The 16537-nt window shown below is 47.3% G+C and overlaps 1 protein-coding gene across 2 annotated transcripts; it reads right to left on the bottom strand.

Moving 5' to 3' along the window:
- Window positions 1-1160: 1160 nt before the first annotated feature.
- On the bottom strand, window positions 1161-16009 carry TXNL4A (thioredoxin like 4A). Of its 2 annotated transcripts, XM_032152010.2 has the most exons (4): window positions 15684-15789; window positions 14054-14202; window positions 5358-5461; window positions 1161-1609 (listed from the first exon to the last, which is right to left on the bottom strand). In XM_032152010.2, exons 2-4 carry the CDS (start codon window positions 14087-14089, stop codon window positions 1438-1440), a joined length of 312 nt encoding a protein of 103 aa, XP_032007901.1. In that variant the 5' UTR covers window positions 14090-14202; window positions 15684-15789; the 3' UTR covers window positions 1161-1437. The 2 variants fall into 2 exon arrangements, with proteins under 2 accessions (XP_032007901.1, XP_032007900.1); XM_032152009.2 differs by lacking the exon at window positions 14054-14202 and having other exon boundaries at window positions 15684-16009.
- Between the last annotated feature and the right edge of the window lie 528 nt (window positions 16010-16537).

Below are 16537 nucleotides of genomic sequence, written 5' to 3'. Positions count from 1 at the left end.
ACCTCCCAGGTTCAAGCAATTCTCCTGCCTCAGCCTCCCGAGTAGCTGGGATTACAGGCACGTGCCACCATGCCCAGCTGATTTTTGTATTTTTAGTAGAGACAGCATTTCACCATGTTGGCCAGGCTGGTCCTGAACTCCTGACTTCGTGATCTGCCCGTTGTGGCCCCCAAAAGTGCTGGGATTACATGCGTTAGCCACCGTACCTGGCCAATAAGGAAATTTTCTAACTATATGAACTGAAGGGCCATGGCTTCTACAGAAAATATGTTTACATCAAATACAATCTTGGGAAGAATAAAAAATAGCTCCTATTCCTCACAGGGAAGGTTATAAACAATATTTTATTGTACTTTTTTTTTTTTTTTTTTTTTTGAGACAGAGTCTCGCTCTGTCGCCCAGGCTGGAGTGCAGTGGCACAATCTCGGCTCACTGCAAGCTCCGCCTCCCGGGTTCACACCATTCTCCTGCCTCAGCCTCTCCGAGTAGCTGGGACTACAGGCGCCCGCCACCACGCCCGGCTAATTTTTTGTATTTTTAGTAGAGACGGGGTTTCACCGTGGTCTCGATCTCCTGACCTCGTGATCCGCTCGCCTCGGCCTCCCAAAGTGCTGGGATTACAAGCGTAAGCCACTGTGCCCGGCCTATTGTACTGTTTTTATAACCAGAGTAAGAGTAAGCCTTTGGATTCTGTCATGGATTGAATTGTGTAACTGCAAAATTTATATATTGAAGTCCTAACCCCCAGCACCTCAGACTGTGACGTTTGTAGACATAAGATCCTTGCAAATGTAATTAGTTAAGATTAGGCCATGCTGGAGCAGGGTGGGCCCCAATCCAACACAGATGATGTCATTACGAAAAGGGGAAATTTTGGACACCAGCACCCACACAGGGAGGACACAGGTGAAGGCAGAGATGGGATGAAGTATCCACACACCAAGGAACTGAAAAGACCACCAGCAGCCCCCAGAAGCCAGGGAGAGGCCTGAGCAGATTCCCCTCACGGCCTCAGTAGTAACCCACCTTGCGACGCCCTGATCTCGGACCCCCTGCCTGCAAAGCTGTGAGAGCACACATCTCTGTTAAGGCCCAGCTCGTGGCATGCTGTCACCGCAGCCCCAGCAGACTAATCAAGTATGCAAAATGCACAACCTCACGGGATAAACACCTTCGTTTTACTCCAAGGGTAAGAATTAACTTTGACTAGGAAAATCAGTAAAATCTACTCATTAAGTTTCCCGAGAACAAACAAGTAGGCCTGCTCCTCTCACCACGTGCTTGTTTATTTCGGTGAGTTAAGACCACGTAATCAATTCCATCTCAGAGGTCCTCCAGCCCCGGAGCTTCCTGTATTTTCCAAAGGCTTTAAATAGCTTAAAACATTTCCACACAAAAAGGCCTCCATGACATTTATCGGTGCAGACTGAGAGCACCTCAGTAGCGGTACTTGGTGGAGTAGTCCTTGGGGGACACCACCAGGCCGCGGCCTTTGCGGGCCCCGCGGTACACCGTCTCGATGATGTCGACCATCTCCTGCTTGTCCTCCATGGCCCAGTTAATCTTGTTGTTGTTGCCAGTCCCCAAGTCAATCATGATGTGCTTGTTCCTGCAAAGAGAATCATGCGCATCTCATCAAAGTCCCTTTAAAAAAGGATTCCTTGAAAACAATGCCCTATTTTCCCCAGTGTTACAAGCTCTTGTTAACATCACTGGAGAATGCGTAAAATCGAGAGTGTGTGCCGTGATGCAGGAGAATACAGGAAGCACCTAAATGTTTTTAAAAATGAAATGCATTGTCCACCAAGCTCTTTCCTGCATTTTTCTGTGTTTATTTAGGACAATTATTCTAAGGGGAAATTAAAAGGTCAAAGGAGGGCAGGCGCAGTGGCTCATGCCTGTAATCCCAACTCTTTGGGAGTCCGAGATCAACATGGATAATGAGACCCCCATCTAATTTGCACTCATTTACCTGATAAAAGCAACGTGTAAGTTTTTCACGGTGCTCTTATGAGCACTGACACAAATTGTATTAAAAGCCCTTCAACTATGAAATGAAGATGACATTTTGCATGTTTATGGTTAGGGAAGTAGATAATTCTTCACTTATCTTTCAAGAGACTAGTTCTTTTCCTCATGAATACTATGTGCACTTTACAAGATAATGATATTAACCCTTTGTTGTACTGGCATAAATTTATCCTGGTTTGTTGAAGTTTCTTTTTGAGATGGGGTCTCACTGTCGTATAGCCTAGGGCATAACGGCAAAATCAACCTCCTGGCCCAAATGATCCTCCCACCTCAGCCCTCTAAGTAACTGGGACCACAGGCACGAGCCACCACACCCAGCTAAATTTTTAGTTTTTTGTAGAGATGGGGTGTCCCTATGTTGGACAGGCTGGTCTCAAACTCATAGCCTCAAGTGATCCTCCCACCTCGGCCTCCCAAAGTGCTGGGATTACACGCGTGAGCCACTGCGCCCGGCCTGATTATTCTTCCTAGAGATGAGGTCTATGTTGCTAAGGCTGGACTTGAACCCCTGGTTCCAGTCCCACCCTGGCCTGCAGAGTGGCCGGGCTGCAGAGTGGCTGGGCTGCAGGGTGGCCGGGCTGCAGGGTGGCCGGGCTGCAGGGTGGCTGGGCTGCAGGCATGCCCCACCTGAAGACTGTTTTTAACGTTCACTTCCACAAGATCATGCATTTGGCTTCCACCTACTATTCCGTAGAAAGCATTCCCCGTGAAGTCTCTGGTTCAGGAGGGCAAATCTGATCAGGGTCTGGAGCCCACCTCTGGCCGCCCTCTCATTCTCCATGCTGCAGGCAGGCCCTCCATGCAGCATGCACCAAGCTCCTTCTACACTGACTGGGGGCTGCCGTAGCACCCTCCCCGCAGCCCTATCTGACTTGGGTGTGCTTCTTCGGTATTTACATCTCATAAGTACCTGCCTCCTTCCACTTCTTCAGTACCCCCTGCTAATTTACTATCAGACAACGTCCTATGAGAGTGGGAATCCTGTCTTATCTGACATTAGGCCACAAACCTGGTGGGGGCTCAAGATGTATGTTTGGTGCATAAGTTAACTAAAGAACCGTTTGTCTTAAAATTCTAAATCACAGAAACAGCAGAAGGAAGTTTCATCTCCTTTTCTGAGTACAGCATCAGTCCTAAAAATATCAAACTACACTAAGTAGGCTACTGCCGCCACCCAAGGCTGTTGTCTGCAGCCTCCTTGCCCCTCACGGCATCTCCAGCCCCAGGCTGGCCTCCGCTGCACGCTGGGCGACAGAGAGCTAAGACGGCCCTCCCTGTTCTCACCTGGAGAACTTTGAGGGCAAAATAGGAAAGGCCTCTACTGCCTCGAACAGGCTGTTAACAGAAATACGGACTTCAGGAATGCCTGGTGTGGGCTCGGAAGGAAGTGAGGACTGTGTTACTGGGAAACGGAGAAAAGGGGACCCCCGTTACAGAGTGGCCGAGGAACAGGGACACGGGGTCCGCAGTTATGGGAAATCAGAGCTCAAAAGCAACACACTTGGGATATTCAGCTGCGGAAACTTCCAAGCAAAGTCTCAGAGGTGCTGCCTTCAAGAGAGGAAAAGAAGCGAGTTAGCGTAAGAACTGTTAACAAAAGGAATAAATTCTTTAGCCTCTCTGGATGGCCAAAGGTGCTGAAATTCAGAAATGGCTGCTGAACGCACAGTAGAGAAAAGGATGAGGGTCGGACACACAATCTTTGCTGAAACCTAGGAAAGATCAAAAGTTCACAAGAAACGCAGGGCGCACCTCACAGATCTTCTCAACCTCACAGGAGGCGCCTAGGAAGCCTAAGGGCATGTCCAGGGGAGCGTATCCCGACGCCCAGAACCTCGGCAGCGCCTCACGCTTTGGCAGCCTGAGGCGGGAGGATGGCTGGAAGCCAGGAGTTCAAGGTTGCTGTGATGGTGCCACTGCACTCCACCCTGGGTCAGAGTGAGACTCCATCTCAATAAATAAATAAAACAAGGTGATTATCCTGGATTATTTTGGCAAGTCTAATCTAATCACCGTCCTCTAAAACCAGAGCATTTTCCCAGGCAGAACTTTTCAGGAAGTCAGGGAACCTGTGTGAAAAGACCTCAACGTGCCGGCGTGCCGGTGCTGGCTCTGAGGGTGACTTTGAGGGTCTCTAGCAGCAGAGTGGCCTCAGGTAACAGCAGCCAGGAAGCAGGTCTCAGACCCACCACCACGAAGAGCTGGACTCGGCCCACAACCCAAAAAAGCCCCTCAAACACTCCAGACACGCACCTGGCCCACGGTTCAGACCTTGTGAGACCCTGAGCAGGAAGCCAGCGGGCTCTGCCTGGATGTCTGACTTACAGAGCTGTGAGCTCAGAGAAGCGGAGTGATTTAAGCTGCTCAATGTGAGCTGATTTGTTACAAAGAATATAAAACTAATACATACCCTATACAACCCACCTGACCTTCCTTAGCAAGTCGGAGGCTCCACTTTTGGAGAAGGGTCTAAAGCTCATGTAGCTAATTCACCAACCTCCACAGTAACTAAACAAGTGAAAACACCATCAGATGGTGATTTCTTTCCCCATTAAATTTCCAAAATGAAATTTTTGAGCTGATAAAATAATCTTGTATTTATAAGCAAAGTAATTCAGTTCAGGTGTTCCTCTTGGATATAAAAAAGGACACCGAAATTGATGATATCATATTTAATAAATTAGGTTTTTGGTTTTTTTTTTTTGAGACAGAGTTTTGCTCTTGTTGCCTAGGCTAGAGTGCAATGGCGTGATCTCGGCTCACTGCAACCTCCACCTCCCGGGTTCAAGCGATTCTCCTGCCTCAGCCTCCCAGTAGCTGGGATTACAGGCATGCGCCACCAGGCTCGGCTTATTTTGTATTTTTAGTAGAGACTCGGTTTCACCATCTTAGCCTGGCTGCTCTCGAACTCCTGACCTTGTGATCCACCCACCCCGGCCTCCCAAAGTGCTGGGATTACAAGTGCTTTGAGCCACCGTGCCCGGCCTAAATTTGTGATTTTACAACACATTTTTGATGAACAGATTATAGTTCCAGGTATCTAAAATGTCAGTAAGAATGTCTTTCATTGAATTACACTTCACCTAGGTTTCCTCGCAAAGTTATTTCAAAAGGGTAATTTGTTATTGAGTAAATGCTAAAACTAGAATTGTTACTTTGAAAATTATTTAAAAGATTCACACTGATTGCCTGGTGATACAAACGATTTGGGGACATGACTGTACAACCAACTTCCTTCAAAATAAAATAATCTAAAGAGATGTTGGTTACATTAAGCTTCCAAACTGACAATATTCAATTTCAATAACAACTTTAAGATAACATACCTGAAGAAAAACATGACAGTACATGGATCGTATAACTCATACATTTTGTTGAAGTCAGGTACTTCTGTAATATCCACAAGATAAATAACTGCAAAATTTTTAACCTAAAAGGAGATTAAAAAAAAAAACTGAAATAACAGAACACTTTGGCTTTCACTTTATAAAAGCACATTTATAAAAACAAAACCAAGAATTTGTGTGAATCAGGGCAATTTTTTTTTTTTTTTTTTTTTGAGACAGGGTCTCACTCTGTCATCCAGACTAGAGTGCAATGGTGCAATCAGCTCACTGCAGCCTCGACCTCCCAGGCTCAAGCTATCCTCCCACCTCAGCCTCTCAAAGTGCTGGGATTACAGGAGTGAGCCATCACTCCTGGCCAACAGGGCAATATTCAAACTAATTCTTCGACGTTTTTTCCCAGTGCAGTGAACACGTGGGAAGATCATGTGACACCACTGGGACCTTGGCCACCGGCCCCTTCGGCCTCACTTCACCCATTTCCCAGAACACTTCAGCAATTGGCCACCGGCTCCTTCCGCCTCACTTTACCATCTCCCAGAATAGCTTAGGAATTAAATTTCACTCAGGTAGCAAGTTATGAAAGTCCTGCAGAAAACGTCCACAGACATATTATTTATGCTCATCTAGTAATCATCTATATGAACCACATCCATCTCACAGCTGCTCTAAAATATGCCTGTAGAATCCTGCCATCATTTCCCCACAATTAGGTCTGAACACTTGCAAATACTAATAGTACCCCCAATAATACTGCATATAACACATTTTCTGTTATTTTTTCTTTAATTGCAAGTTTATCAGAGACTTAGAAAAGTCAGAAAAATAAAAAGAAAATAAGATCACCTCCAAGCCCAACACCCAGGGGTGACTGCTGTTATCTTTTTTCCGGAGACAGGGTCTGGTTCTGCTGCCCAGGCTGGAGTGCAGTGGCAGACCTTGGCTCACTGCAACCTCTGCTTCCTGGGCTCAAGCGATCCTCCCATCTCAGCCTCCCAAGCAGCTGGGACTACAGGCACGTACCATCACACCTGGCTAATTTTTGTATTTTTTTGTAGAGACAGGGTTTTGCCATGTTGCCTGGGCTAGTCTTGAACTCCTGGACTCAAGTGATACGCCTGCCTCGGCCTCCCAAAGTGCTGTGATTACAGGCGTGAGCCAACACACCTGGCAATATTTTGACTATATTCTTTCCCCTCTTTCTTACAGACATATATTTTTTAATTTGTTCATACTATTTCTGTTCAGACATAGCAAAATATGGTCATATTCTGATCGTACTACAATATTTTGTATCCTGCTTTAATTATGAGCATTCTTTTTCTTTTTTTTGAGACGGAGTCTCAAACTGTCGCCCGGTCTGGAGTGCAGTGGCACGATCTTGGCTCACTGCAACCTCCACCTCCCAGGTTTAAGCTATTCTCCAGCCTCAGCCTCTCATGTAGCTGGGATTACAGGTGTGTGCCACCGCATCTGGCTAATTTTTGTATTTTTAGTGGAGACGAAGTTTCACCATATTGGCCAGGCTGATCTCGAACTCCTGACCTCAGGTGATCCACCCACCTTGGCCTCCCAAAGTGCTGGGATTACAGGCGTGAGCCACCACACCGGCCAATTATGAGCATTCTTTTACATACATTACCTACTTTCCAAAAATGGAAAACTTCTATGGCTGCATGATTCATCAAATGGCTATGCCATTGCTTTACCATTTGATATAGTTTGGACATTTGTCCCTGCCCAAATCTCAGGTTGAAACGTAACTCCCAGTGTTGCAGGTGGGGTCTGGCGGGAGGCGACCGGACCATGGGATCAATTTCTCAATGGTTGAGCGTCATCCTCTTGGTGCTGTCCTCGGGGTAGTGAGCTGAGGTTGTTCAAGTGTGCGACACTCCGCCCCAGCTTTCACCATGCGACGTGCCTGTTCCCCTTTGCCTTCTGCCACGATTGGAAGGTCCTGAGGCCTCCCCAGAAGCAAATGCCAGTACCACACTTCCTGTACAGCCTGCAGAACTGTGAGCCAATTACTTCCTGTACAGCCTGCAGAACTGTGAGCCAATTACTTCCTGTACAGCCTGCAGAACTGTGAGCCAATTAAACCTCTTTTCTCATAAGTTACCCGGTCTCATGTATTTCTTTATAGCAATGCGAGAAGAGCCTCCTAAACCATCTTCTGTTACTCTCTGATGGTTCATTAATATTATTCATCTGTGAACATTTTCCCCCTTAAATTTGCATACATACTTCATTATCTCCTAAGGACAAATTCCTAAAATTCTGGAACAAAGGATATGACATTTTAAAGGCTCTTTATAAATACTAACTCAATGCCCTTTAGAAGCTTGTAGCCACTTATATGTGTTATGAGTTAAACTGTGTCCCCAAAACAGCTGAAGTCCTAAACCCCCAAACTGACAGCGCAGCTTATTTGGAAACGGTACTGCAGGCGTAATTAGTTAAGGTAAGATGAGGTCCTACTGGAGTAGGTGGGCCCCTAATCTGGTGTGACTGGTGTCCTTACAGGAAAATGGCCACATGAAGACACAGGGACAGGAGGCCCTGGGGGCACCGAGGACTGCAGAGGCGTCTACAAGCCTAGGAGCTCCAAGAGGCTGCTGGCAGCACCAGAAGCTGGGAGAAGCATGAGGACTCTCCTTGGCAGGTTTCAGAGAGCCCAGCCTGGAAAACACCTCGATTTTGGACTTCTGGTATCCAGAATTGTGAGAGAAGTTTCTGTTGTTTTAAGCCCCTCAGCTTGCAGCGTCCTCTCACAGCAGTCACGGGAAATCAATGGGATATGCATAACATTTCTTCATATAAAACTAAATCTTTACAACCTGACTGTAACTTACAGGTGAAAGAATGATATCTGGGATTTGCATGAAACAGCCTAAAAAAATGAGGGTTAGATAACACAAGACCAGCAAAATACCAGCAATTGTTGAAGTGGAACAATAGGAACAGAGGGGTTCACTATATTCTCTACTTTGGGAAATATTTTTTAAAAATTAAGATGGAAATGTAAACCATGGAGCAGGGCGGGGAGATGGGGAGTGGGAAAGCCCACACTTCACAAAGACTCCACTGCCCTTCAGCTTTGGTGAAGAAAACCGTATCAGAACTCCAGCACACGGCCCACTGCAGGAGCGTGCGCCTCGCCATCCACGTGAAACCCCAGTGAGCACACGGCCCACTGCAGGAGCGCACGCCTCGCCGTCCACGTGAAACCCCAGTGAGCACGCGGCCCACTGCAGGAGTGTACGCTTCGCCGTCCACGTGAAACCCCAGTGAGCACACGGCCCACTGCAGGAGCGTGCGCCTCGCCGCCATCCATGTGCTTTCAAAACCCCAAAGTGATGCCTGCATTAGACATGGGCCCCTGTGAGTCCGGTCACTCTGACAACGCCCATTTCTGAAACTCTAGTTTCCTGCAGCGTCCACAGTGAGAATGTGTTGGTCAGGTTGCCAGAATCCAGCTTTATTTTCATGGTAAACTAATAAACTGTCTTTTGATTTGATTTAAACACAAAATACTTTCCTACAGAAGCTAAAATAAATACACCAACAAAATAAATGGTCACAGGCATTAGGAAAGTCAAAATAATATTTCATTATTATCCCTTCAATGCCTTGCTCAGGGACAGATACAATAAATACCAGTAACATTATATTAACTTACGGAATCACCATGCAAATAATAAATTACTTGAAATATCATTTGGACAGAGTTGTAAATTGTGTACTTAAGAAAAAAGAAAGGTCACAACAAATTTTTATCATCCCTTTTCTTGCATGTAAAAAATAGTAAATATTATAACCATCTGTGGTTTTTAATAATTTGTAGGCATTTAATAAACAGAGTGCAGGGCTGGGTGAGATGGCTCATGCCTGTAATCCCAGCACTTTGGGAGGCTGAGGCGGGCGGATCACTTGAGGTCAGGAGTTCGAGACCAACCTGGCCAACGTGGTGCAACCCTGTCTCTACTAAAAACACAAAAATTAGCTGGGTGTGGCGGTGCACGCGTGTAATCCCAGCTACTTGGGAGGCTGAGGCATGAGAATCACTTGAACCCAGGATGTGGAGATTGCAGTGAGCTGAGATTATGCCACTGCACTCCAGCCTGAAGGACAGAGCGAGACTCCTTCTCAAAATAACAACAACAATAATCAGAGGGCAACTGAGTAACTGTAACTTTAAAGATACAAATGTGACTCCTTTTGCCTTCAAGCTCCGGCCCACTGCATCTAACCCCGAGAATTCTGACAGAAGCAAACTACCACATAAAGCTCATGTGCCACAAGAACTTGAACATCCTCTGATTTCACCACAGACCAGTTTCATGAACATTTGAGAATCCACTACATATGAGGCACTTCTCACTCATGGATTCTAATTCTTTCAACACCTCTAAATAGATGTCACCAATGTTTTAGGTGATGGAATTCAGGCTCAGAAAGGTCACGTGAGTAATGCCCAGCCGCACAGGGAAGTGGCAGAGCTGAGATGCACTCTGTCTGGCTCCAAAGCCTGAACTCTGGATGACAGATCCTCCACCAAGCCATGACAGAATCAGCCTACCCACAGGAGACAGGGGTGGCGGTGTGGTCTCGGGGTGGCAGGGAAAAATACGTCCTTAGAGAATTCCACGTGTAAAGAGAAAGACAAAAGAACAGCAGCCAGGTCTCAGATCCAGCACCAGCGCAGGGAAGCAGAGGTGCAGGACAGTGGGGAAGGACGTGCAGGTCGACTGGCCCACAGAGGACCTTTTCTGCTTGGGATTCTGGGCCATGTATTTCTTTCTAAGAAAGCAGGAATTGAAGAGTTCAGTTTTGTACATACTGAGTTTGAGAAAACTAAGGGACATCCAGAGAAAAAGGCCCTCCAGGTAGTGACTGGCCTGGAGCTGTACAATGGAGTCTGGGCTGGAGGGAGCTACCTTACCGCCGCCACCTACATCCAGCAGTGATCCCAGCCAGGGTGGCAGGTGCCAGGAAAGGCTTGGTAGTGAGCGCAGAAGCCCACCCTGGAGTTGGGGGCAGGAAAGGGATGCCAAGGAGGCAGTCTCAGAAACCAAGGCAGGAGACTCCGAGGAGCTGTGCCGAGTGCCCCAGAGAGGTTGCCAGAGGGGACGATATGGGACGGGGACATTGCAGGGGCTGAAGGACTGAGGAACAGAGGACTTCAGTGTGGACAACTTTCAAAAGCCGTGGCTATGGAGAGAGAAGGAAGTTACTGTGCGACTTGGGAGTTGAGATAGGAGAGGCTGGAAGGGGCAGGCAGAGGAGAGCTCCCCAGTCTCCCACCCCCATCTTTTCTCAGTGATATGGCATCTGTGGGGTGACTGGAGGAGCATGAGCTGACGGCAAACATCAGCAAACATCCAGCAGCATCTGCTGGCGGCGACATTTCCACAGTAACCAAGCGCTTGGAGGAGGAGCTGGGTGAGTGCAGCCACACTGCTCTGCCAGGTCATCCCGTGACTTCCTCAACAAAGGCAGCTTTTTTTTCTTTTTTAGATGGGATCTCACTTTGTCACCCAGGCTGGAGTGCAGTGGCATGATCTCGGCTCACTGCAACCTCTGTCTCCCAGCCTTAAGAGATCCTCCCACCTCAGCCTCCCGAGTAGCTGGGATTACAGGCACCCACCACCACACCTGGCTAAGTTTTGTATTTTTAGGAGAGATGGGGTTTCACCATGTTGGCCAAGCTGGTCTCGAACTCCTGACCTCAGATGATCCGCCTGCCTCAGCTTCCCAAACTGCTGGGATTACAGGTGTAAGCCACAGCGCTGGCCTCAAATTGTTTTTAAATTCTTTGATTGCCTGCAATTGTAAGTATCTTTTCCAACTCTGTTGCCTACACACCTCACAAGCATGCTTTTCCTTTAGGCAAGTCAGCAATTAAAGTGCTCAGCAGTTCTTCCGCATGCCTCTAGGTCCACCTGCCAAGTTACAATGAAACAACTCTGCAAAACACATGGCCAAAGGCTGGCACATGATACCAACCACTGTTCTACACTTTTGTATGGAGTCCCTCCACCAGCTAAGAAAACACCTAAACTTCTGGAAAAAGTGTTCTGGGCAGTTGATTAGCACAACAAATTTTTTAAGTGTTGATTTTTACATTTTTAGGTAATTCATATCAAAGCCATAAAAAAAACTGAATTAACTTGACTTTCTAAAATTAATGTTTGCCTTAATCAGCTCTCAAAATAACTTGCAAACTTAGTAATGTGAGAGAAGTAATCATAGTAATAACAGTGGCATTACTGCCTATGTGACAGGAGTGCTCTAGAAACCTTTATTAATCCCACTACAACCCTATGAATTAGGCACGAGTATCCCTTTTACAGGTAAGATGACGTAGAGGGCCAAGATCGTAACGCTCATGCAGTTATGAAGTGCCAAGAGCCTAGCTAGAGTCTGCACCCTCAACCACTGCTCAACACCACCCCTCATACCATGTGGTAGGCTACAAGGCTGTTTTTTATCCACAGACAAAAATCCAGAGGAAACACCAAAAATATCCATTCTGTTTGTTTCTACAACTGGGCTGAGTGTTGACTCTCACTGGTTCAATGGGCGTTCTGTGATCCTTAATGTGATACTTAAGATACACCCCCTAATATGGCTCCTATGAAGTTCCATAAATGTATATCTGCCTTATACACAATTTATTAGAATGTACTAAATGTACTATCATGGGCCAGGCATGGTGGCTCACACTTGTAATCCCAGAATTTTGGGAGGCTGAGTTGACTGGCTCACTTGAGGACAGGAGTTTGAGACCAGCCTGGCCAATATGGCAAAACCCCATCTCTACCAAAAATACAAAAATTAGCAGGGTGTGGTGGTGGTGCAGGCCTGTAGTCCCAGCTACTCGGGAGGCTGAGGTTGCAGTGAGCCGAGATCGTGCCACTGCACTCCAGCCTGGACAACACAAGAAGACTCTTGTCTCAAACAAACAAACAAAAATGTACTATCATGAGTCAATAATATTACTGACGAGTTTTTTTGTTTTGTTTTTAGAGATGGGGTCTCGCTCTGTCACCCAGGGTGGAGTGCAATGGTACGATGATAGCTTCCTGCAGCCTTGGCCTCCTGAGCAGCTGGGGTTACAGGCACGTGCCACAATGCCCAGCTCACTGAGGCTATTTTAAACTCTATCTGCGTGGGCTTTTTAACACAAAAAGCAAACGTCCCATTCAGTCTTCTCACCCATCATGGGATTTAGGTAACAGTGAACCCTAAGCACTGCTGTGAGTGTTCCTACAAAATGGAAAGACAGCTCAAAGGTACATGAAATTGTCTCGCTTCAAAACTGCATAAAATCAGCTGCTAAATAGAAAACTTTTTTTTTTTTTGAGACAGGGTCTCGCTCTGTCACCCAGGCTGGCATGCAGTGGCACGATCATAGCTTGTCACAGCCTTGAACTCCTGGACTCATATCCTCCCACCTCGGCCTACTGAGTAGCTGGGACCACAGGCGCATGCCACAATGCCCAGCTAATGTTTGCATTTTTTGTACAGACAAGGTTTCACCATGTTGCCCGGGCTCTTCTCGAACTCCTGGGCTCAAGGGAACCACCCACCTCGGCTTCCCAAAATGCCGGGACCATAGGCGTGAGACACAGTGCCCAGATGAAAACTTTATTATTATCACTTTATCAAATGAATTGCCCCACACTTATTAGCAAACTCTAGGCATCTGTGAAATCTTTTCAGCGTAGCTCTGTTTCCAGACTGACTTTCTTCCTCAAGTTTACAGCTCAACTCTAATCCAGCATGAACTCAAGTGGGCCCTGTGGAAGCAGCAAATCAATACAACACATCTAGGAAAAATCGTATCAAGTCCAGCCTGAACATTTGGAACTGTTACTCACTTTAAAACAGCTGGGCTATCCAGACAGGACTCGGAACAAGATAAGGAAGAATCCCCATTATCTGCCATTTCTGCACAGGGAAATTTTTAAATAGTTATATTGTTCTTTATACTAAAACCTTATATTTCAAAAATTTCTGTTGAGCTTTCCAAAAAGGGCTTCCAGAGTTAGGAAGTCATATTTGCCCATAGACTAAGAAGAAAATAAAACATGAATATTCTTTTAATGCATTTCAGGTGTGCACTTTTTTTTTGGAGACAGGGTCTCACTCCTGTTGCCCAGGCTGGAGTTCAGTGGTGTAATCATGGCTCACTGCAGTCTTGACTTCCCGGGCTCAGGTGATTCTCCCACCTCAGCCTCCCAAGTAGCTGGGACTACAGGCACGTGCCACCACGCCCGTCATTTGTACTTTTAGTAGAGAAGGGGTTTCACCATATTGTCCAGGCTGGTCTCGAATTCCTGGGCTCAAGTGATCTGCCTACACTGGCCTCCCAAAGTGCTGGGATTACAGACATCAACTACTGCGCCTGTCCTAGGTTTGCGCTTTTAATAACTGTATTAAAATATTTGCATTAAAAGTTTATTAATAAAGCTATCCAAATTTTTGGACAAAAACAAAAATCAGACTATTTTAAAAGACCAAAAAAAAAAAAAATACCCCAAAGTGAGCCCATTTCAACTATCCTTAAGTGTGTGTCCACTAGTGATACAGTGATTCATTCTGTAATAACAAAGAAATTGGACATAAAGGAATTTGAAAAAAAGAGCAATCTGGCAAAGACCCTAAACACTTACATTAACACATAAAATCTGTTTCCTAGCTAAGAGCATCTTGCTGAGCTCTGCTCGGATGTGATGAGACAAAGGCCCTCACATCTCCAGCCATCCTAGCCTCGAGCTGCTGGCAGCAGGATCTGAACACCACCTGATGTTTAGGCCACCACCTGCAATGTAGAACAGTGAAAGATTCTAGAATTCATAACTCAAAGTCAATACAGCAGTGATTTACTTTTTGGGAAACTGCTCTTAGTCAACTCTTCGCTGGATTTCCAGTATCTGCCCTTGTCCTCTACAGCTCAAGCAATGACAAGCTGATGTGCTGGCACTGCCTCTCTCATCTCTAATCCCTGGCTGGCAGAACCCCCAGTATGTGAGAGAACTTCTGCTCTCCTGAATTCCCTAGGTACCTCCTCAAGTCCTCAGTGTCCCGGTGTCCAGGAGGAAGAGGCTGCGAGATGACTGGTAATAAAGCTACTCCACCTGTCCCTGACCCCCATGGAAGGTGACACAAGTCACATCGGAATTCCCTGAGGGGCTTCTTTAAACAACCATTGCTGGACTTCACCCCATACCCATAGAATCAGAATCACAGATGCATTCTAGTAAGCACTCCAAGGGATTCTTGTAATAGCTAAAATATAACAACCGTTCCTAACTTCATGCCTCTCCTACTAAATAAGAAAGAGCAAAAATTAATAAATGGCAGGCCAGACAGTCTTTCCTTTCCTGAATATAAAATATGTCCTTACATCTGTTACTCTTTACTCAAAGGAGTTATTTTAACCCAAGCCTACTTTAGCATCTGTGAAAGAAAAGACAGCTTCAATGTTACTTTTACTCTTCATTAAAATGAATAACCTCTCAAACTACCTATGGAAAATTAATATGGCAAATATTTTATTAACACCCTAGTATTTGTGCCCTTTGCCCTATTGCTACAGCTGCAAAACCCAAATAAAAGTCATCCTAAAATTGCTATGAGGAACCACAGAAAAAGAATGAAACCTGGTTATAAAATAGTGTCCTACAACTTTTATTGTCAGCAAGTACATGCCAAGACCACTGTGTACTAATATTAGAAATTCAGAAAACTAGTTCTAACAAAGCATATTTCTATTTTCTCCTGATGTTTACTGCATCTTAATCACTCTAAGCTGTAAACCACATGACTTACAAAAAGCGTGGTGGGATAAAGAAAACAACACCAATAGAAAAACAGGATTTCTTATGCTATTAACACGAAAGTCCTGCTTTATGCATACAACAAATAAGATACCAAAAAAAGACATCCTTTTAAATTAAGGATCCGCGCTCTCAATAAAACTTGCAAGTGTATTTTGTTCACTGACCTATAAGTTTGGGAAAAACGCCTTATCAACAGAAATAATTAATTCATTTGAGAGGAGGGGGATCATAAACCCTTTAAAATGTGAAAAACTACAAGAGCTCCCCGCAGAAAAAGGCGTGAAACGCCAGCACAGTCCCCGAGAGCGCTCGCCCGCAGCGAGGGGAGGAATCGCCTGAACGACGGCGCCGCGGCCCCTCCTCGGGGAACGGCTCGCGCCTCCAGGCGAGGCCGAAGGGGCAGAGGCGCGGGGCCGCTGCGGAAGCACAGCCAGCAGGGCGGGAGGGTCCGGCGCGCTACCTTCTCGGCGATGCTGTACAGGACCTCGTCCATCTTCATGCACGTAGGGTCCCAGTCGTGGCCGAAGCGGATGACGACCACGCGGTCCTCCTCCGAGAGGATGGCCTGGTCCACCTGCCAGCCGTTGTGCAGGTGCGGGAGCATGTACGACATGGCGGCCCGCGCGCTCGCCGCCGCCCAAGGCGGGGCGCCAGGGAGGGCCCAGCGAGGTGGGCTCAGCCGGACCCTCAATCCCCGGCCCCCGCCGCCCCCGGGCCCGCGGACAAAACCCGGTCCCGGCCGCACCCGCAAACTCCGCTGGGACTGCCACCCGGCGGAACGTCTGGGCGCGCACGCACCGACGCCGTGCGTGCTGACGTCATGCGCGCGCGCCGGCGCCGTGCGTGCTGTCGTCATGTGCGTATAGGCGCCGCGCGAGCGTGTCGTTGGCGGGGTGGAGCGGCGGCGACCTGGCCACCGTCGAGCGCGGTTGGTGCCGTCGTAGCAGCCGTCGGAGTGGGGGTTTCTCCCCAGCGTCCAGGCGGCCTGGTGGTCCTGAGAAGCCCCGGGCTCGCCGTGCCCTGCCCCGACGCACCCGCCCCTAGGTCGCCCGCCGCCGCCCGGGCTGCCCTCCAGCCACGGATGGGGACGTCTTCAGAAAGGCCCGGAATGTCCGGCACCGCGGCTCGTTTTCTTCCTCTCTGGTGCTTGTTTCTGGTGTTAGTGAGACAGTTCATGTGTGTCATTTGTGAAACTTGATCATAAAAACGTGTCGTTGTTGCCATACCCAACCACAGCAGAGTCGAGGAGCGGAGTAGGGGGGAAGCACTGGGCAGGCCGTCCTTGAGGAATGTCACCATCAGGCCGGCTGCTGA

Source organism: Hylobates moloch, unplaced genomic scaffold, assembly GCF_009828535.3.
Source record: "Hylobates moloch isolate HMO894 unplaced genomic scaffold, HMol_V3 SCAFFOLD_5, whole genome shotgun sequence".
Lineage (NCBI taxonomy): Eukaryota > Metazoa > Chordata > Mammalia > Primates > Hylobatidae > Hylobates > Hylobates moloch.
The sequence above is the reverse complement of the archived record's forward strand: the minus strand, read 5'-3'. Positions and strand labels throughout refer to the sequence as shown.